General features: G+C 40.1%; 1 protein-coding gene across 4 annotated transcripts in view; it reads left to right on the forward strand.

Annotated features, from left to right (window-relative positions):
* The window catches only part of Ppp1r12b (protein phosphatase 1 regulatory subunit 12B), a 209,717-nt gene that overhangs the window by 72,264 nt on the left and 114,263 nt on the right, over window positions 1–23,190 (forward strand). For 2 of the 4 annotated variants that reach the window (XM_057769521.1, XM_057769522.1), the window contains exons 10-13: window positions 1,345–1,545; window positions 2,823–2,905; window positions 3,936–4,061; window positions 11,263–11,442. In XM_057769521.1, coding sequence (XP_057625504.1) covers window positions 1,345–1,545; window positions 2,823–2,905; window positions 3,936–4,061; window positions 11,263–11,442 — 590 coding nt within the window. Of the gene's footprint in view, window positions 1–1,344; window positions 1,546–2,822; window positions 2,906–3,935; window positions 4,062–6,611; window positions 6,789–11,262; window positions 11,443–23,190 lie in introns of those variants that run through there. The other 2 variants (XM_057769525.1, XM_057769523.1) reach the window with 2 other exon arrangements.

Here is a 23,190-nt window from a genome sequence, read left to right on the forward strand (position 1 = left end):
GACCACATTCTATCTTTGTCACTTCCTCAGAGGCCCAGCGTCCAGATGCAGTTGTATTGGCTAAGGCTTTAGTATGAGTTTTAGAGGGGCACAAAATCCTGTCCATAACAATGCCCCCCAAGTCTTTGAAAAACAAATGCCAAATAAATATGGCTACAAATGTGTTACAGTAACAGGATGAAAGTATCCTGGGACCAAAAAGATTCTGTGTTTTAATTGTGGTTTTTTTTTCATATTAAAAATGAAGACAACTGTTTAAAAAGTAGACTGGTGGGAAGGCACGTAGCATCTAGAAATGTTTTGATGGCAAGTGCTTTTTCTACTTGTCATGAAAAGTTTAGTCTCATGTGTTAGGTTGTTGCCTTATATGGTGGGCAACTGTGGGAGAAGGGCTTGTTGAAATTCCAGGAGCACCCCTGCAACAACTCTGTGTAGGCCTCTCCAAAGCTGTAGGCTTCTGGCAGAGAGACAGTTGGTCTGAAACTCTGGCTTAGAGGTTTTAATTGGCCATAGGGGAAAGGAAACAAAGTCTAGCCAGGCCTTATTTACTTTTAGAGACATCATTGTGAATGATTAATCAAACTTTACATAGAGTGCCATCCTTGCTCATTATCCAGTAATTTACTTGCACCTCAGATACTCACATATTTCTAGGTGTGACTGCACTTCCTACCTTTTATAAAGGAACAATAAAAAGAAATGCAGTTACACATGCTCCCTCTATGCTAAAGTAATACTGGGAAAGGAGGAAGAATTCCCTTTAGAGTCACAGTGGCGTATAAAAATGAAGGCACTCAGGTTATATTATGTGAGGAAAAAAAATCTATTTTCAATAAAAAGAAATAATTACCTTATCTCATGGAGAACACTGCATCCACATATATTTAATTATTAGCTCACCCTGTTTCTTCAGACTGTATCAGAGGGAAGAATTAAGTTCATTACCACAATTTTAAAGATAAGCACATTGAGACATAGAGGGGAAAGGTAGCTTATTTTCAGGTACCCAGCAAGTCAAAAGAATGTGAATCATCAGAGCACAGTCTCCTAGTGCTTCAGGACAGTGCTGGTTCACAAGGACAGCAAAGGGGCTTCCCTGCTCAGAGCAGGTTTGTGGGTAGGAGCACTAAGAGTTGGAATTCAATGCTGGCTTCTGAAGAAAGAGCCTTTGGGAGCATCTAGCATCTGCCAAGTGAGTGGGCACAGTGGCAGGAACCCTGCCAGGGCTTGGTTCCTCTAGTACGTTCCTAGGCTGTTCCACTGAACTTCATTAAGTGGGGAAAATGAAATAGGACAAAGCAGAATAGATCATCAGGACTTCCCCCTTCCTTCCTTTCCTTACAGCTGTCCAGTCTTTTCAACAAGACAGAAGAGCCCAAAGACGAATCTCCTTCTTCATGGAGACTGGGACTCAGAAAAACTGGCAGTCACAATATGCTGAGTGAAGTGGCCAACTCCAGGGAAGCCTTTAGGGATCGAGGTTCTTCCATCTACCGTTCCTCATCAAGCCCTCGGATCTCAGCTTTGCTGGATGACAAGGATAAGGTGCAGTGGAGAGGGGAGGAGTATGCAGGGCATTCCAAGGCAGTGTTCTTCAGTGGAAATGCAGTCATGACGACATGGGAGTGCTTTCTAGCCCCCAAGTTGACTATGGAAGTACAGAGAATGTGAAGATGTTTTTAAGATGGAGGACAGAAGTAACTCCTTGTTGCCAAAGGATGGGGACTTTGGTAAAGGCATTGGTATCTGTTGGAATGAGTTGGCCTTGTAACTTCAGTAGTTTCATCAAGTAGTTATTTATTTGCTAATATTTTTCTTAAAAATAGCTTTTTCCTTTTGGCTTATTTTATGTTCATTCTTTCTTACTTGACCCAGAGCAAAATAATGACTCAAAGTTGAACAAGGCCCAAATGGTTCTTCTGAGTCAGTATCAGGAAAACTTATTCTTTTGATGTTTTCAAGCATAGTTGAGCTTTGAACTTAATGCAACTTAAAGCATGTTAGCACTTAGTGGTTTATTGTTTCTTTGTTAAAAATTAGAACAGGATGACCTGGAACCTGCTATGTAGCCTCAGCCTTCTGAGTGCTAGAATTTCGGTGTATGCTATCATACCCTGCCTGCAAGAAAAATTTTAATCTATTGTTTCTCATTTATATAAATATATGATTAGGCTGACTTCAAAAAAGAATTTGTTTCTAGATTTTACTAGATTCACACCGTGTTTTTCTCTGGGGTCTTCCTTGTAATTATAGTCCTCTTACTGTTTGTTTTTCTGGTGACAACTTGAAGGGATGAGCTGCAGTGTATCTGTTCTGTGTGTCCCTATGGAAGTCGCATTTCAGGGAAGAAATAGCTGGAGAACAAATGAGACTGATGTATGCAGGGCGTCAGTCCCATGGAGCTGCTTGTGGCTTCCCAGACCCCTTCTCACTCCCTCAGTGCTGCCCATTGTATATGTTGTGCTGTTTCCTTCACTGGAGCATCCTGACTTTCTCTTGAGAATTGTTTCCCTCCAGACAGGATTTTTATGAAGGAGAGGTAAGAGTAAGTTTTTAATAGCTAGTCTTGTGTAATACCACTTGAAATAGAACTAAGGATGAATCCAGATATGAGAATATGTAAGTTCCACCTTTTCCTCCTTCTTGAGATTTGAGGCAAAGTTTCACTGTTGTAGGTCTGGCTGGTCCTGCTTTTACTTCCCAAGGGCTGGGATTACAAGTGCACCACTATGCCTAGCAGGGTCCTGCTTTTCTACCAAAAATGTTTTGTGCTGTGTCAGTATTGAACCTTTCTTGGGTATTACATATTTTTATTTTTATAGGAAAGAGAAAACAAAAACTATTTTAGCACGTTGGTACCCCGGAGGCTCAGCAGCACAAGTGACATTGAAGAAAAGGAGAACAGGTAATCACAATACATGCCAAAAGATGATGTCTTTCAGCCCCTCTGGGCTTAGGGATCTGGCTGTTATTCGTCTGCCTTGTCCCACAGGCGTTGTCAATACATTATGGATTGCCTGTCCCTTCTGCTCAGAATACTTCCCAGCCTTTACCATTTTTTGCCAATTTTTAACCCTTTATATTGTAACTCCAGTTTAGACATTACTGTCTGCAGGACTGTGACCCTTCCAAGTATGAGTTAGTGTTAGTACCCTCGCAGGCTCTGTTTTGTTTCTCAAGCCGCCCGGCCATGCCTTGTATACTATATACCACTAGACTGAGAAATGATCAGCTTCTCATTTATAAGGAAGTAAGATTTAATGTCCTGCGTTTCAAGGCAGAAGTTAATCTAGACCCTTTTTTTCTTAAGGCATGCTGCTCCTATCAGGCATCACTTGGAGGCCTGTTGGAGCTGTGGAATCAGAATCAGAATATCCTAAGTGATTCAAATAAACATTAAAGCCCAAGAAGGATTGCTGTAGGCCTACAGCCTCTAATAGCAAAGACCCCAAGTTTTTGATTGTGAGTTCAAAAAACCTACTACAGTCCCTTCTGGATATCTTCTCATTTGTAGTGCTGAAGAGGCACCTAGCAGCACCCCTCCTTTTCCTCCTGTAGTAACCTCATTAGCTCCTTCGCAACCTGCCACTGGGGATCATTGCAAGGTACTTTTTAAATGACTTAAAAAGTGACTCCTCCCCTGTCTCGAAAAATCAAAAAAAAAAAAAAAAAAAAAAAAAGTGACTCCTCATCACAAAAGGATGAGGGACTTTTGGTGTGAGGTATAATTTGGTACCTGTTGGAATGAGTTGGGTTTAAGGTTAAGAGAAGAAAGCCAACCCTAGTATAAGAAACATAAACAAAACAGAATCGCTTGAAGCATGTGCCTGTTTCTTTAGCATGTTACAGTTTTCAATTGGCTGTTCTCTCTGTTTATAGACCAAATTGGTGGTAGGAATCATTGCTTTGTTGGTTTTTCTTTCTTGCCTGTACAGAGAGTCAGCCGTTAACCTAGTGAGGAGTGGCTCCCACACCAAGCAGCTGTGGAGGGATGAAACAAAGGGAAAGGAAACGCCACAGACAATTGCTCCTTCCCCTTATGTGTCAACTTACTTGAAAAGGTACCAGCTGCAGAGGGGTGGGAGATAATCTTTCTTCACTCTGATCATGGGAGGATGGGTAATGATTGCATGCTCTTTATACCCAATTAGTACCACAAAATGAATGGCGTTTTAGATTTTTGGGATCAACATTTTCACTAATTTAAAATTAATTTTTTCTCTTGTTAACTGGATTAAAGTAAGCCAATTCCAATCCTCACTACAAACCTGACTTTATACTCCATCCTCTCGGCCCTAATAAAATTTCAGTCTGAAGTAGCACCTAGTGATTTCTGGGGAAGATGGAATTTACACATTCTCGCCTAGTCTTGATTTTCCCTTTTCTAAAACTAGAGTACAGGTTACACTTTGGGGTGGGAGGAGGGAGGGCACGATAGGGTGATAAGGAGTGGGAAATGGGAACAGTTTTCTGTTGGATTTAAGTCATTTCATGTTGAGCCTGTTAATTTAGGGACTTGAGTTGTTTTTGTTTTTTTATGACTTTAATGGCCTTCAGATCCATCAAGATGTGAAACTCGCAAGTTTGGTGTACAGAGAAGGTACATGGGTTTCCTTTGATCTCATCTGTATTCTCTTTCCTGCAATGATTTTCTTTGCCACAAGCTAGCCAGCAAGCAAAGCACCTCTGCCAGAACCATTAAGCTACAAGAGGCACTTAATAATATTTTGGTTTGAATTTTGCTGCTGATGTAGAAGAATCTGTTTTTCATTGCTTACTTTGAATTCTTTCTTCATTTCCACTTAACCCTTCCAGCTGCCACATCCTGCCTTTGTCATTAGGCTTTCTAGATGACTACCTTAGAAACAGGCTTTGGCCAAGACTATAAAAGCAGATTAGCTGTTTGTGATCAAAACTATCTCTACCTAACAGGAAGGCTTTTGACAGGTGGTTAATGTCGGAGCATGGGAATAAGCTCTGATGGAGATAGACACTATTGCCTTTTAATTCTTCAGTTCTGCAGGTACATCCTAGGAAAGGTCTTGACTTTGGAAGTGTACAAGTGCAGTTCAATGGTTATTTTATGTATGTATTTATTTATTTGTATAGGCAGAGCCTCATGTAGCCTCAGTTGGCCTTGAACTCCTGTGTAGTTGAAAGTAACCTTGAAATTTTGATCCACCTTCCTCTTACCTCCTGAGTGCTGAGCTTACAGGTTTATGTCACTACACACATTTATAAGGATAGGAATTGACCCCAAGGCCTCCTGTATACTATGCAAGCATATGACCAACTGAGTTACGTTTAAGCCCACTGACTAGTATACCAATCAGTTGTTTGGGGCTTTATGAGGGTGTCATCCATTTCTCTTAAAAGGAAAGGCGTTGAATTACCAAGATATATCACTCTTTCTCACAGTCAAATCCAATATCAAAGAAACTTTTCTAAGAGAATAACGTTCTAGAGGTGGGAAAGAAAGAAAGCTTCCATTTAGTTTCCAAGTGTGGAGTTATTTTGGGGGGGTTGTTGATGTTTATGATCTAAATTTATCAGCAAATGAGTTTTAATGGCTTTGTTTTGATGTAGACTGAGCAAAGTTACAGTGAACAGAAGATGAAAGGACTGCAAATTGTGCTTAATTAGATGAGCATTTTTTGAGAAAAGATCTACAAGTTACTTGGTGCCTTAGGTTTCCTCGCTCATTGTCTGTGACCCTAGAGTGATTTTATAAAGCCTTGTAGTCTTTCCGAGAAGAAAGAATTATATGTCATCACCATTTTAAAAAGAAAGTGCAGGAAATCTCTCGTCCCCCAGCTATGCCAAGCCTTGGTCTTGGAATTTTCTACATCGTCTCTTGTATTTAGCCAGGAACGAGTCTCATACAGCCCAGTAAAACACTGCTCTTCTAGTGAAGTTTTCACAGCTTTCTGTCATCGTCCCTACTTCTGTTACAGTCAGAAAGCATTTACAGACTTCTAACCCAGTAAGGCTTTGCTGTAGTTGAGATCGTCCTTACGTTGAAAACAAACAAGCTACAACCCTTGCCTTTCATTGCCCATACACTATTACTTTGTAGACTTAAAGCTTTGACTCCTTCCTAAGACATTTTTCTTTAAAGTAAATGACTGCAGCAGCAATTTTTTTCTCCCACAGCTCTCCTTTCTTTCCTTTACTGTTTACATTTCTAAGACCTCCCCCAACCCTTGGGTCTTCTGGCTTCACAGCATTACTTCTCTATCATGTAGGTAGTCATGATGCATGATTCGGGGCCTTGGGTTTGTCAGGGTTTTTTTTTCTTCCAATAATAGTCTCTTGTCATGTATTCTACTTTCTTGCTTTCCCTTGTTGAATGTCACATCTCCTCCTTTACTCTTTTGGATGAATGATCAAAAAAAAAAAAATCATCCTTCAAAGAGTGATGATTGTTTCACTCTTGGATGATTGCCTGCTTGTGCTGGAGACCCAACTCCAGCTGGAGTTACCTCTCCACTTCCTGGTTGCCATGCCGTCTCTTTGACCTACACTCCTTTCACATCTGGGTGGGAGGCGGGGTTGGGAAATGGTGGGTGAGCAGCATGTCCTGAAGAAAGTGACTGTGTGCTGTTTTGCAGTGCTTCATTTGGTAAAAGTAGTGACCCCACAAGTCCCTACATTTCAGCCAATCGCAATTCATCTCCTGCTACCTCACCCATTACCATTGGTTCATCCACTCGGGGCAGCCAGTGGCAACCTGCCTCTTGCCCTGCACCAGTCAGTACAAACACTACTGCATCTGTACAACACGCCAGGTAAGGCTTCTTGGAGCCATTTGAGTTGCATCATCACAGTTAATACTTCTGGAAACACATAAGAGATTTGAAGCAAAGAGGCTTTGTCAGTGTAGAAGTAAGTTTAAATTCCTGTGACAGTATCCAGAATTTAATAAAAATGCTTTTATTTTGTCTTTACTAGACAGTCAGCAGTTGTTTATTGAATAACATTGAATCCATATCATTGTCTTGATGTTCAGGGGTCAAAGTAGCATGATTGCTTTCATTTGTCAACCACCTTTCCAGTTGTGATTACAGTTTTAGAGTCAAGCCCATGATAATAAATTATATATTAAAAATATTCCCGCATTTTACTTATTAGTAAGAGTCTCGTGTATTTAGTCTTTTGGAAGATGACATACAAACCCAGAAGAAAAGCTAATCCATGTTCCAGAAACCTCCTATAGCCTTCTGAGAATTATGCTAATCAGTGTTCTTTTGGGAGCACTGTGAGGAGAGGCTTGTGTTTGCAGAAGCTATGTCCTGGGAGCGTATCTTTTTGGTTTTCCATTCATTTAAAGGTAGCATGGTAGAGTGTCTTTGTGAAAACACAGCAGGACTTCAGTTCCTTTTTGTTTTGATTGTTTTGAGACAGTGTCTCACTAGGTAGGCCTGGCTGGCTTGACTTCACTGTGTAAACCAAGCTGGCCTTGAACTGAGAGATTTGCCTCCTAAGTGTTGTGATTAAGACGTGAACCACCACACCCAGTTGGCACCCTCACAGATGTACTAATCTGCACTGCTGTGTATGTGTCTCTGCTTACTTGTCTGTAAGTGTACCACATGTGTGCAATGTCTGCTGAGGCCAGAAAAGGACATCAGAGCTCCTGGAACTGCATTTTCAGGTGCTTGTGAGCCACCGGTAGTGGTTGCTGGGAACGGAAACTGGGTCCTCTGCATGACCATCAAGTGCTCTTAACCAGAACATTTCTCCAGCTGCTAGCTGCTCCTTGCACTACAGCTTTTTTACCCTTTCCTGCATGTTGGAGGCTATTTTTGTTTTGCCATATGGCTTTTATGGGTCTTGTTTTGGCAGAATGAAAATTAAAAATAAATAGAAATGATGATAATGCTGTTGCCAGAATATCTATTATGATGGTGTTTGATTGATGTTTGCCAGTTTAATAGATTTCTTTCCCTGAAACAAATAGTCACCATTAATTTGGTTAGAACTATTTTATAATGAATTATCAATAATACTGTTATAATTATATAGATTTCAGACTTATGACTCTAATAGTAACACTGTATAGTTGTGTAGAAATTAATTGGATTCCTATAATAATACAGCTATATTGATATTCTGTATATTATCACTAAAGATGAAGAATCCAGACAGGAGGATGGAAGCTTAACTTAGTGTTTAGCACTTGCTTAGTTAGCATGCCTAAAGGCCCTGGATTTAACCCTCAACACTGAGGAAACAACATAGCTGAAACTGGAGACTGTTTTGTTGAATCCTGTCTTGTGACAGGAACTGAACTAGTCTCTGTACAGAAGGGATTTATAGGCTGGGATTGGTTTATTCACACACAGCAGTAAATCCCTGTAATACTGCTTTAAGTATGAGATGGTTTCTTTTTCTTGTAAGAAAGTCCAGAAACAAGGCCAGCATAATAGCTCCAAAGTCTTAAAAGATCCAGTTCTTTTTCTTTACACCATGGATTCTATCCAAGGTTTGCCTCACAGTCTGGAATAACTCTGCTGGAGTTCTAACCATGGTGGCTGCATTGTGGATATGAAGTAATAGGCAAGGGGGAAGCAGGCAAAGAGAGACCTTTAAATTAATACTTTTTTCAGAAACACTAGATCTGTGTCTCATGGGGTATTTTCAGCATCTGGCAGACCTTAGAAGATGTCGATTTGGGGTAGGTACATTGTTGCCTTAAGAAATAAAAAGTAGCCGGGCGGTGATGGCGCACGCCTTTAATCCCAGCACTTGGGAGGCAGAGGCAGGCGGATCTCTGTGAGTTCGAGACCAGCCTGGTCTACAAGAGCTAGTTCCAGGACAGGCTCCAAAACCACAGAGAAACCCTGTCTCAAAAAACCAAAAAAAAAAAAAAAAGAAAAAGAAATAAAAAGTATACAGAAAGGTTGGAAAGATGGCTCGTTGGGTAAAGGAACTTACATTCAAGCCTGACAATTTTATTCCATCCCTGGATCTCACATGGTCAAAGGAAAGAACTGACTCCTGGAAATCGTCTTCTGACCTCTGTGAACACATATACATGCATACAAACCCCACTCCCCACACACCACAGATAAATAAATGTAAAAAAAAAAATTAAAATCTCAAAAAAAGATAATTTAAAAAATATATAATGCACCTGTTAGGAAGGTCAGGGACAATGATTATTAGTCAGGTAACATCTGCCTTGACTGTTCATATGTTATTTCATAAGAAGATCCCTGGTATATTAAACATTATATGTATTTTTAGATGAGGAAAGCAAACCAAAGGCTTAATCATATGCCCAAGCTCACAAAGCCATTGAGGGACTGAAGCAGGTTTTATATCCAGATTAATTTGTGAAAAACCTACCTATTTTGTCGTGTTTTGTTTACACTGAGCTTATATTTTATTGGGTACTATTTAGGTGTTGTACAGACATTATTTTGTTTCATCATCATGAGAATTCTGCATGATGCAGCATTATTTTCCCTGTGTTATGGTGAAGGGTCAGATCTTTAAGTTGGTTGATTATTAGCACCATGTGGTTCCATTGTGTAGTTTCTGACCCTGCTGTAGAGCTTTCCTGGCTATCCTTGAAAGTCTACTTATAAAGTTATAACATGTTTCGATCAAAATAATAGTAAAGTTTTATTAACAATAAAATTAAAGTCGCTGGCATTTCAACAGCCTAAGAAATTGCAAGACTGGCAAGATGGCTCAGAAGGTAAAGCACAGGCCTGGCAACCTGAGTTTGAGCCCCAGAATCCATATAAAGGAGGTAGGAGAGAGCTATGCCACAGATTAACCTTTGACCTCTTCTCTTATACACTGAGCACATACATACCTATAAATAAAACTTAAAAACAAAGAAATTGCAGAGAAGCCAGAATATATTATTAACCCAAGATGAGACTTCATCATGCTTTTGTTAAGTATAAAATCTTACTTAAGGCTTTTTTTGTTTCTGTTGCTTGTTTGTTTGTTTTTTGGAGAGGAGATGGAGTCTGTTTCCCAGACTGGTCTCAAATCTTGAGTTCATGGAATTTTCCTTCTCCAACTTCCTAGTAGTTGAGAGTTATGGGTGCATACACTATTCCCAGGTTGGCACCATATTTCTTATGGCTATACTTCTGGCTAATTTTATTAGTACTTGCTGTATACTAATCAATCTGAGAAATTATCTCCAACTTTTCAGATAAGAAAATGAATATACATCATCACCGTATCGGAGGTATTAATTGCTTCTAGAGAAGTAGCTTATATGTTTTAGGTATAGCTTTTCTCTTCAGAACTGTTATTTTTATGTCTTTCTTAATGCCATGTTTAGACTTTATGATTTGATTATCTTTTTTACACTAACCCTTATATATTTGGAAGGTTGCTGGTAGCTACTTGTAAACATTTTTGATAATAATTGTGAGTAGGTGAAAAACAGATTTTTAACGTTCATGCTTTTCATTGCTTTTCCCATCTCTGCAAGTATCAATTTTGGATCTCTGTTACCCCAGCAACAAGCTGTGACATCACAAATGATAGCTTTTTGGGTGGAGAGCCAGTGGTTGCTCCTCTTTGTTAAGAAACAAAGATCTTATTTTCACATAAATGGCTTTAATTAAACAGCTTGCTGTTGCAGTCGGTAGTTAAGGTTACATATAGAATCCTGCTCGATTTCTGTTTCAGTTTCTTACTTAGGCAGCTATGAATGTAGAGAATTAAGCACTTGCGTAAATGGAAAAAGACTGCAGTTGCTGGACTAGGTGAGAGAGAACCAAATAGACTGAGGTTATAGAATAATTTCAAATGGGTAATTCAAGAAGATGATCATCAAATCTAGGTTGAGGATTGCCACAAAGACTTCCCCTGCCAAGAATTGAGGGACAGGTGAAGACTAATATCGTAAGTGATTTTAGTGTCTTTTTTCACCTGTAGTGAGATCCTGTCTCTTTGTGCATGTGTGGAGGGAGGTCAGGTGGCAATGAGTCATTTAGGACACTTGCATATGTCACTATCTTGCCTTGTGCCACAGCTGATTTTTGTTTGTTTGTTTTTTAATCTCATGCAAAAATAATCCTATAAAATGTAAGTCCTGGGCAGAAGATGTCAGACTAAGTGTATAATTATACTGTTCCAATATTTAAGAGCTCAGAATTAACAAACCAACAAACAAAATCTGAGCAAGGAGATTCTCATTAGATCTATGCCTTTTCTTTCTCTGTGCCAGTATTTTGATTATACCATGCCTGACCATTTTCCTTTTGCTCCTGTCTTTCTTAATTTCAGGACTCCTTACAAGTCCCAGGCTGACTCAACAGCAGAGAAAACAACAGATGGTGTCTCTTCTAGTCCTCTGTGTGTGATCACCAATCGCCCTGCACCAAGCACTGCCAATGGGGTTCCTGCTGCCACAGTGTTCTCCTCCACTGGAACGGACTCCTCTGGGGAAGCCCGAGAGAAGAGGAGGTATGAGGTTCCTGATGCATTTGCAGGGCTCTGCTCTGAGTTGAGGGACAGAGAGTGGGTGTGAAGTCCTTGACACACGCTCAAATAGAGCTTAATTTTATTGTTAATGTCTTAGGTTGGAAGGTTTTTTTGTGGTGGAGGTCTTATTTCTGACTACTTAGTATTATGTTCTGTATGTAGTCAGACCTTTTTCTATTTGTCTTATGATAATTGACAGGTATATATTTGCCTTTTGTGATGTGGAGCTTGAAGCACAGAGAAAGAAAGATCCTTCATTTTGTTCTGAGTTTTCTGTAATCGCTCTGTGCAGCAGAGTAATACTGTGAAAAAATCTCAAAGAAGCAGAGCTGGGTGTATAGTTTTATAATGTGAGAATACTACCTGGGAAGGAAATGAACGTTTATGGTGATGCAGGATTGATATCTGCTGTCTGCAGTTGAGACTTGCTGTGCTCCTCAGGCTGGCTTCGATCTTTTGATCTTGCATTAGCCTGCCTGAGACTAGGAGTCCAGGTGGTTACTACCATGCTTTGCTGCACTGCAGTGGTTTTAGAGAATCTGAGAGAGCAGATGTAGATCAATGTGAGGCAGATCTGAAGAAGAGCAGAACTGTGTATTTGTTAGAAGTAAGAGATTGTGGACAGTGTGACAACAGGAAAGACTGCTGAGTGTCGTGTCCAGCTTGAGCTCTGTGAAATCCAGCGTGCGTAAAAGACTGAGGCTTTGGTATCACTTTCTAAAACTAGAAAAGGAGACAGACCTTTATTGAGATTTAGATTTTTAGTTTGATTTATTTTTAGTATCCAAAAAGATATTCTTCTATTTCTCAGTGTGTATGTGTTTGTGAGAAACCAGGAAATGCTGTCTAAAAGATATAGTACCAAACTTTTTAGTTATTTGCTTATTGTGAAGACAACCTAAAGCACACATTTTGAGAAAAGAGGGGGAAGTTAAGTGTATTGAAAAATAGTATTTTCCTATTCTTTTCCTTCCATAAAATTATAAGAAAATCAGTTTTCTGGACTAATGGGTTTCTGAGCCAGTAGTGGTCCTCTTTTCTTTTTAAGGAGATATTTTTATTTGTGTGTATGTATGAGTGCATGAGTGCACATGCACACACATGTCATTTGTGTTGCTGGTACCTTTGGAAACCATACAAAGGTGTCAGATATCTTGGAGCTGGAGTTACAGGAGGTTGTGAACCTCCTGATACGGGTGCTGGGACCCAAATTTAGGTCCTCTGGAGGAGCAGCAAGTGTTCTGAAGAGCGGAATCATTTCCCTAGCCCCCAGTTATCCTCTTCTAATTGGCTTCTAGCCAACTAAACATAAGTCAGTCTTAAATGTGTAATGCTTGTACATTTTTTACTAGTGCACAAAGAAGTGCCATTAGTTTCATCTGAGAAACTAAATTTAAGAGCAGTCTTCTCCAACCAAGAAGTCACTCTCTAAAGTATTTCTTAGGTCAGGAGAGATGACTCAGTTGATAGTGTTCTCAAGTATGGGAACATGCATTCTCATCAGCAGCAGCCAAGTAATAGCAGGCATGGCATCTCACATCTGTGACCTCTACTTGGAGGAGACAGAAGTAGCAGTCTGGGAGCTTCCCTGGCTGGCAGTGTGGTCAATCCATGACTTTCAGTGAAAGTGAAGAAGCAGTTAAGGAAGACACCATCCCCCACACAGCTGCGGGTAAGCATGTACATACTCACACAAATACATACACCCATACCTCCCACACAAACTGTTTCTTAGCTGAGAGAAATAAAACAAGTTAAATTTATTAAGACTGTGATCCTCGGAAAGCTGGAACAAGATGTTTGTTTTCAGGCTGTGTTGAATTGCTGTGTCAATCAGAGGATCATAGAGGCACTGCCTCTGTTGATGTCATAACCTATAATGGGTAAGACAGCGTTTGCTACAGATTTTGATTCTGCGTTAGTTGTTTTGTCAGGCCACAGGTATGCACTGAACACCTGGTAGTTTAATAAATAGGGTGACCAGGATAAATTTCCTTAAGAAGCAGCAACTATAAAAACAAAGGACTAACTGGGCATGAGTGGTGCACACCTTTAATCCCAAGCACGCAGGAGGCAAAAAGCAGGTGGATCTCTGTGAGTTTCATGTCAGTGGGGGATACACAGTGAGACCCTGTCTACATAAAGCAAATAAAGAACCAAACAGCCGGGCGGTGGTGGCGCACGCCTTTAATCCCAGCACTTGGGAGGCAGAGGCAGGCGGATCTCTGTGAGTTCGAGACCAGCCTGGTCTACAAGAGCTAGTTCCAGGACAGGCTCCAAAACCACAGAGAAACCCTGTCTCAAAAAAAAAAAAAAAAAAAAAAAAAAAACCAAACAAAAGAATTAAAAGGACTAAGCTGAGACATTAGTGAACTGTAAGTATCCTGAATCAAGAGTGCATTTTACTGCCTGTAAGAAGGGCATGAAGTGGGGCTGGAGAGACGGCTCAGCTCTTGTTGCTCTCACAGAGGATGCAGGTTCTATTCTTAGCATTCACACGGTAACTTCCAATCATTGTAACTCCAGTCCCAGGAGATCTGTGGCCATCTTCTGACTTCCACAGGCACCAAGGCATATCACATGCATTGCACACTCACGTACATTCAGGCAGAACAGTCAAACACGTAATGAATGGCATGAGGGAAGTAGAGTGGCACTAGTAAAGAGCTGTTAGTCACTTGTTTTGTACTAACTTTCACTCTTTTCACAATCTTGATTGCTGCTGTTACCAGGAATCACATTAAGCGCAAGTAGTACATAGGCGAACTAGACAAATCTGGTATGAACCTACAGGAAACATATGTGCTGATAAAAGTTACAAGTGCTTGTGATATATACAATTGAGCATCATTAATCTGAAAATAGAAAGTTTTCCAAATTCCACACATACTCAAAATTGGTTTTGGTTTGTTTCTTGGAGACCAAGTACTCCTGGCAGGCCTAGTATTTACTATATAGCCCAGGTTTGCCTTGAACTTAAACTTATGTCAGCCCTCCTGCCTCAGCCTCCTTCAGTCTAGGATGGCATATGCTACCATACCTGACTTCACATACAAAATTACTAAAAAAAAAAAAAAAAAAAAAAAAAAATTACACAAGATAGTTTTGGACACTGTGACAAACATCTGAGAGAAATTCTTTAACAGGAGGGAGGTTTATTTTGTTCATGACTTCAAAGATGAAGTTCATGGCCAGCTAGTTTACTGTTTCTGGGCCTGTGGTGAGGTAGAACATCATTGTTGAAGTGTGGATGAGCAAAGTTGCTCATGTCTGGAACAAGACGGGCAGCTCCAGTGACCATCCCACCAATAAAGCCTCACCTCTGAATGTGTAAAATGCTTATCCGTGAGCTGTCATGATCTGGTCAATGCTCAGTTGTTGGGCCTGCTAGCTGGAGACCAAGTCTTTAGTATAGGAACAGATTGTGGGGGTTACATCATATGAAGCTTAAATGAATCTTATGTGTAGATATGGATTTCTTATCCATAATACCTTGTTATATTTATGAAAATATCTCAAAATCTGAAAAAAATTTCAAAATCTGATATGCTTCTGGTTCCCAGAAGCTTAGTTAGGAGAAGCTCAACCTGTATCATAAATAGGCAGCGTGAGTTATAAACAGTGTGTTATAGAAGAGGAACTCTTTGGGGGATCCAGGTGGCTCTCATGAGAGTGTGATGCTTAGACTGAGGTCTGTAGGATGAGTAGCAGCTAGGGGAAGAACTTTTCTTTAAAGATTTGTTTTATTTTAGTGAATGAGTGTTTTGCCCGCATGTGTGTACTCTATGTGTGCTTGATGCTGAGGTAAGTCAGAAGAGGGTGTTGGATACCCTAGAACTGAGGGTATAGATGGTTGTGAACCACCATGTGAGTACTAGAAATTGAACCTGGATCTTCTACAAAAACAACACATGCTCTTAATCCCTTCTCTCCAGCCCCTAGGGAACAAACTTTCTAAGCCAGTTATGGCAATTGAAAAGATAATCAGTGTTAAGTGGAGTCACTATGAAGGCTTTATATCTAAATGAAACGTTGTGGGAGAGTGTTTAAGATGAGACTTGCGGAGAGGGTGGAAAGTAGCTATAACATGTCAGTGTCTTCCAGCCAGTGATGAGCATTTGGGATTTATAGGCTATGAACTATAATGGACCAGTAGAAGAATTTTTCCAGCAGCTTTATAGAAACATAATTCTTATACCATACAACCCACACATTTAAAGTAACAAGACATTGATTTGTTTTATTTTTAGATTTACTTATTTTATTTTATTTGTGACTGTTTTGCATGCATGTACACATACTATGAGCATGCCTGGTGCCTGTAGAAATCACAAGAAGGGCATTAGATCCTTGGAACTGGAGTTACAGATGGTTGTGAGCCACCACGTCGGTGCTGAGAACTGAAAACCTGGGCCCCCTATAAGAGCAACAAATGCTCTTAACCACCAAGCCATCTCTCAGTCCAAAGACACTGGTTCTTAGAATGTGGACTAGTATGACTATTGGCACAGTGAAGTTTGAACATTTTTATTATCCAAGAGAAATCCTATACCTATTTCCCTCATCTCTTTACATCCCCCCAATATATTTCCTATCTTCCTATATTTCTTATTTTCTTTTTTTTTAACATGGAAATTAATAAGTTTATTTACTATTCTACTGTCATAAACAGAACAACTTTACTTCTAGTCAGTTCTAGGCCACAGATAACAGAGAGATGTAATATTATGAGAGCAATGACTGTTGAAATTCTTGTGACATTGAACTTGAACAAACACATCAAATGATTATTAAGAATTTTTCTAAGGGTCTCAAGTTAGAGACATGACCAGACTTTCTACCATATGAGTTCCAAAAAATATTTGTTCACTTTTATACACTGTTGCGGGGGTTGTTGACTGACCTCTTTCCGGTATATTTTCAAAGTGAATTTACGTTGAGGCAGGTATGAGGACTTATTTCTTTTTATAGTCCACCAGTGATATTGTTTATCTATTCATAAGTTAATTGCATTTAGATTGTTTCTATCTGTTGGCTATTATTAATAATATTACTATAAATATTTGTGTGTGCATTTTTATGTGGACATATTTCTTAGTTACATACCTAGTAGTGGATTTGTAGGCAATATGCCACTAGACAATTTGAATCTTAAAGTATCATGAATCCCCCCCCCTTTTTTTTTAAAGTTCTGGTTTTTAAACTCCGCCTGAAGTTATTAGATAGGGAAAGAATGGGCGATAAGTGTGAAATGACTAGTGGAGGAGGAAGGTCTGTCATAGAAATAATCTGGAAGATGGGGCTTGCACTGGGATAATGATAACGAGGTGGAGGAACGTGAATGGACTAAAAGTGTATGTATTACTCAATGATTTGGAGGGAGGAGCAGATCAATGCCATGCACATATTTGGGGGCCGGATGGACAACTTGTCTCTCTGCTTCCACCATGTGGGTCCTGGCACTTGAACTCAGGTTGTCAGAATTGGTGGCAATACTGTTGTATTTATATGTAGCACTGTGGATGGGAAGCTAAGCTTTTACTGTCATATGTGATGTCGAACATACTCAGCTAGGACTTGTAATGAAGAACCTGCCTATATCAAGTTAGAACTCTGGAAGGGCTATCCAGTTCATGAAAAGTATTCATTGTAAACCCTGCCTCAGAGAATGGAAAGGAAGGGTCTAGTCGAGATCTGGGCAGCGACAGAAGTAGCTAGAGGAAACTACTATCCATAGAATTTGGAATCCTAAGTCAAGAATTTAACACAGAAGCCAGGTCTTTGCTCTCGAAAGCTTGGATCCTGGCACAAACATATGGTGTTACAAGTAAATAGAATCTTGTTCAATGGAGACTCATCTAGGCAGAGCATCTAACAGCCATTTATCGAAGACTGTCATATGTTTTTCAAAGATTAAAGTTACAACGTCAGATGGGGAAAAAAACCTGTTTCCTCATCTTGAGTATTGAAAGCCTATTGGGGGAAGACAACCAAGCAAATTGAGTACTATTGTGTAATTTTTAAGTGATATGGAAAAGAAATATACAAATTGAGACTGGAGAGATGGCTCAGCAGTTAAGAGCACTTTCTCTTCTTGATTTGATTTATTCTTCTCACATTTGATTCCCAGCACCCACATCCAGCAGCTTATAACCTCCTATATGGCCAACTCCATGGGATCTGATGTCTTTTTCTGGATTCTAAGGGCACTTTCACTCACGTGCATGTATCCATACACAGACACACACATATACACATTAATGAAAAAAATGCATCAATTTCTGTGAGGCCGTGGAGGAGGGGAATCTAAATCAGGCTGTATAGGAACCTGTGAGGTGGGTGACTAATAGGGAAGGTGGTATTTTAGAGGAAACAAGAAATTCATGAATTTTATTCCTTTCTATTCCTGAAGCTGAGGAAAGGCAAGGACACTGTAGTATTTATAAAAGTTTTTGTTTTTAATGAAAACAGATTTAGAAGGGAGTGGAGTATAGCCAAATTAATTGGGAAGCAATGGATTAAGCTAAGTTAAACAGGCTTACTCAAAAAGCCTTCTGTGATCATCTGGAAAGAGTGATGGTTGAAAGTGGGGTTTGGGAATGTGTAGAATGTAGCATGTACCCAATTGGATTGTTTTTAACCTTGCGGAATCCCCCAAATTTATGTTCCACTGGGTAGTCTTTGGAAATTGTGGAGCTAGAGAAGTAGGCAGGAACCAAATCAAGTTAGTTTTTGTCTGTGGTATGTTAAGAAAGTTGATCTTCTGATCTCAGAGCTGTGAAATAGCATAGTAGGATTTTCAGCAGAGGAATGACTTGATCACATAAAACATATCATTTAAGCTTTTCCAGAATTAAAGCCATTTACTTTCTCCCTCTAGATAAGCATAAACTAAAGGGGGGAAAAATCAGATGTTTTGAAACAGCTAAATTTTTCTTTTGAAAGAGCATGCTGAGTGGTAATTCTTCTCCTTTGAAGCTTCAGCTTTCTCTGTAATCAGCTCATTGTGGAAGTGTTTTGACTCTTGCTAGGAAACCGTGGTGGAAGCCTTGATGCCCTCATTTACAGGTCCAATTGAAACAATTCCTAGCATTGGGATAAATGAGGTTTAGAAACCACAGCAAGATCTAAGCAGAAGAAAGGCAATGCTCAGAAATAATCTTCATTTGCCTTGTAATTGAAGCACTTAGACTGGGGAGTGGGACTTAGCACCCTTTTCACAGTGGGCTCTCCTCAGAGGTTTTGTTTTGAAGAAGTGTTGTGTTTAGGACTAGCCATGGATATTTTCAACTTTATCCTTGTCACCAGTTCTGGACTCAGCTGACCTCAGACATAGTGTTAAGTGAGCAAAGCTAGGAGCAAAGGACACGTTAGGATACCAGATAAACAGATAAAGAATGTTAACACTTGTTTTTTGGGTGGGGGAATTCTAGCTAATTCCCCTACTTTTTTGGAATTAAAAGGTATTACTGTTATAATGAAATGGAAGGAGGAAGAACAATTGAAAAAAATTGCTGAGGAACCAGTCTCCCTTGTGATACTAACTTGTGGTAATGGCTGTGTCCATCCAATAGTAATTGCAATAGCCAGTCAAGGTTTTCAGAACTCGTGTGTGTGTCTGTCTGTCTGTGTGTCTCTGTGTGTGTGTTACTAGAGATTGAACCGAGGATCTGGCCTTGTTGTTTCTAGGTAAATGTACTCTACAACTGAATTACTTTCTCTAGTCCCTTTTTAAAGGAGTGGAGTAGGGACAGGAGCTTGAACTTGCTCTGTAGCCCTGGCAAAACTTGAGGATCTCCATGCCTCACCTCTTGAGTAGTTGGAACTACAGGCCTGGCTAATTGTGTTTTGTTTTGTTTTCTTTTTCTTTTTTTGTTTTGTTTTGTTTTAGTTTTTTCTTTGTGTAGCCTTAGCTGTCCTAGAACTCACTTTTTAGACTAGGCTGACCTCAAACTCACAGAAATCCATCTGCCTCGACCTCCTGAGTTTTGAGATTAAAGGCCTGTGCCACCACCACTCAGGTTGTTTTGTTTTCTTAAGACAAGGTCTTATTCTGTAGCCTAGGCAGCCTGTCTCAGAACTGGATTTACAGGTGTGAGCTGCTATACCCAGCTTAATTTATGGTTTTGAATACACATTTTACAACAAAATACATAATACAATTTATTATTTTTAGAGAGAGCATGACCTTGGATTTACCAATCCCCACTTCCCAGAAAAAGCTCAAGTGCATACAGCTGTTATTTTCTTTACATGATGGAAAGGGATAGGATAGGTTCCTTACTTTAATGGAAGGGAATGGTGAAGCCCTAAGACCATAGAGTCCTTTCTTGTCTACTGAAGTATTACTACTTTTTAATTAAAATAATCCACATTCAGAATTTAAGTTTGATTCCAGGGCCAGCCTGTCTTGATCTACAGTCCAGAATATAGCTCACTATCCTCCAGTTTTTGGGTTGGCCTGGGTACTATAGAAAACAGAAGGGACATCTGGTTCTAATGGGCCAGATGATTTGACTGGCAGACTACAGGACAGAAATGGCAAAGGGCCAGCAGTTGGCAGATAGCTCTGCGGGAATACCAGGGCCAAGTAGCAGCTGTCACAGTCATGTAGTGGTCAAGTTCATTTTCCAAAGCTCCAAGTTTTCCTTAGCAACCGAATATAAATAATCCCCATGGCTAATATTAGAGTCTGATAGTGACTGTCTTTGCCTGCCTTTTCTCTTCTTATGTTTCCCCGGTAGCTTTTCCTCCCCTCAACCAGCCCTGAATTGTATATCCCTCCCTCCCTCCCTCCCTTCTCCTCCTCTTCCTCCTTTTTTTTTTTTTAATAGAAATGGCTATAAATTATTTGTCCCCACAAGAGGATAAAATTGCTTATTCCTCCAAATAGCCCACATTATATTCCCCTCTGCTCTGCTTCTCAGGGCATGGTCCTACTGTTTGAGTCATACACCCACATACCAATCTTCTTGAATCCTTTGGAGTCTCTTTAAGCTATGTAGTTACTCCAGCTAACGTGAAGCTGTAAGCAGATTAATGTGACATCATCCTTGGAATATTAGAAACTTAAATAATTAATCCATCATTTTTTAAACACTTAAAACTAGCCGGGCGATGGTGGCACACGCCTTTAATCCCAGCACTCGGGAGGCAGAGGCAGGCGGATCTCTGTGAGTTCGAGGCCAGCCTGGTCTGGTCTAGAAGAGCTAGTTCCAGGGCAGGAACCAAAAAGCTATGGAGAAACCCTGTCTCGAAAAATTAAAAAAAAAAAAAAAGCACTTAAAACTGTCTCTAAGCTATGACAGCTGTCATTTAAAGAATATTTTTATAGTCTTCTAATCTATCTCCATTTTTGCTCTAAAATGTTTTCCTTATCTGAAAGTCTGTAGCAAAGTTGAACCTATTTTTTATTTATTGATGCAATCTTTGTCTTCTTGTGTGAATATTAAACAAGAAGAAAACAAAGTGTATATGGTAGTAGGCAAATTGTACACTGAAAATAAAATACCATCCGACAGCATCTCAGGCTACCCAGAAATTTTCTGTGAAAGCAAGGGTCAGAATTAGGAATAGCATAGCACTGAATAGTCTGAGACAGGAGGATTGGCACAACTTTGAGGCCAGCTTGGATCTGTTTCAAAATCCACCTCAAAAAAATCAAAACTAATAAGTGAAAGAAAGGAGGGACAGGCAGTTGTGGTACATACCTTTAATTCCAGCACTCAGGAGGGAGAGGCAGGTTTCTCTGAGTTCAAGGCCAGCCTGATCTACAAAGCAAGTTTCAGGACAGTCAGGACTACATAGAGAAGCCCTGCCTCAAAAAAACAAATGCAAAAAAGAAAGAAAGGAAGGAGGAAAAATTTTAGGTTTTTCTTTTCTTTTCTTTTTTTTTTTTTTGTACTTCATAATAGGTTTCTCCACCAACACAGTAGCAATGTCTAAAAATACAATGTGTGTAACCTTAATTTAAAAATACTTTATTGGTCTGACAAGATGACTCAGCAGATATAAAGGCACTTGCCACCAAGCCTGATGACCTGAGCTCAGGCCCCAGAACCCATGTGATAAAAGCAAAGAACTGACTCCCACAAATTTTCCTCTGAAAATACATACACTGTGGCACTCCTTACCCCCCGAAATAAGTAAATGTAATTTAAAGTTGTTAGGTTTTTTTAAAAAATACAACTTGACAAACTAATATTTTTGCTAGTGAGGCTCTTATTCCCATATGGATGCTTGCTGACTAGTCAGGGTGGTGGTTGCTAAAGACTGAGGTGGCTATGAAAATTTCCCACATTAAGTGATGTTCCCCTTCTCAGGAGGTTGTCTTTAGCGTGCTGTGCTGTTGACTGGAATGTGACCCTCAGTGGAGCTTCTCTCCCGGTGATTTTCTCTCCGTTCCTAAGGTATATAACACCCACGTCCTTTGCGGTCCTCTCAGCAGTGTCCACGGCGCCTTCAGACTATGCCTTAAGGGACATGTAACGTGTTCATCTGTAAGAAACAACCCCACATTGGCAGTTCAGTCATCTCTCCAGACCCCACTTCTAGTTTTCATCTCCTTTTTAAAGATTTGTTTTTGTATGAGTGTTTACCTGCATTCCTGAACGTGCACCATGTACCCGAGGAAGCCAAGAGAGAAGTCTGATCCCTTAGAATTACAGTTACACAGATGGTTGTGAGCAGCCATGTAAGTGCTGGGAACTGAATTCATGTCCTCTGCAAGAACAGCGGGTGCTCTTAGCTGTTGAGCCTTTAATTCTCGTTCTCTTCTACTGATACCACATCTGTAAGTACTGCCACCTCTGAGGGTTGAAGTCAACTTCTTCCAAAGTCCAGTTAATCCTTGCATCAGCAGTGTTTTTAGTGATATCTAGAGTCCAGAACCCTTTCTGGAAGGTTTTCATTTTGATTTCCCCAGATCTGTCAGAGGAGTCACTGTCAGTGTCATCTATAGTCTTACAAAATCCATTTCTTAGCTAATGAGACCGAACAGTCAAAATTACTGTGACCCATGCATGGGCTGCAGAGTAGATACTACGTCAGAATGCATAAAACTTGAATCTCACGGATCTCCACCCCATCTCTTGGGTGACTAAGTACAGTGCCAATGAGCAGTAATATTTTGGAAGGAATCCCCCCCTTCTGAGCAGTCGTTCTCATCAGCAGGCTTGAAACATTTCTGTAACCATGTTATAAATAGATGTGATGTCATCTAGGCTTTGTTGTTTTATTTAGAAGGCACAGGCAAGTAGACTTTATGTAATTCTTAGGTACCCTAAGAAGTTCATAATAGTAAGTGAGCATTGGCTTCAACTTGAAGTCACCACTTGCAGTAGCCTCTGACTTGAGAGTTTATTGTTTGGAGGCAAATGTTGCCTTTTCCTCTTGAGTTCCCAGTAGACACTTTGTTAGTAAAGGCTTTTTTGCCTCCATTGGCAGTCTTGCTTGGTGCAGCCTCTTTCATTGGGGACTCAGCTTCTACTTCAGCTCTTGCTGTCTCACCTTCGCTCCTATGTTACAGAGATGGCTTCTTTCCCGAGTCGTTCCTCAGCCCCTGCTGGCCTCAGACACTGCTTCTACAGCTCCCTCACCTCAGCCTCAGGAGCTGAGAGAGCTAGGCCCTTGCCTTGACTTAGGCTTTGGTTAGGGAATGCTGTGACAGGTTTTATCTTCTGTCTAGATACTTCCTCCATATTAACAAGCCTGTTTCACTTTCCTGCCATT

Source organism: Chionomys nivalis, chromosome 5, assembly GCF_950005125.1.
Source record: "Chionomys nivalis chromosome 5, mChiNiv1.1, whole genome shotgun sequence".
Classification (NCBI taxonomy): Eukaryota; Metazoa; Chordata; class Mammalia; order Rodentia; family Cricetidae; genus Chionomys; species Chionomys nivalis.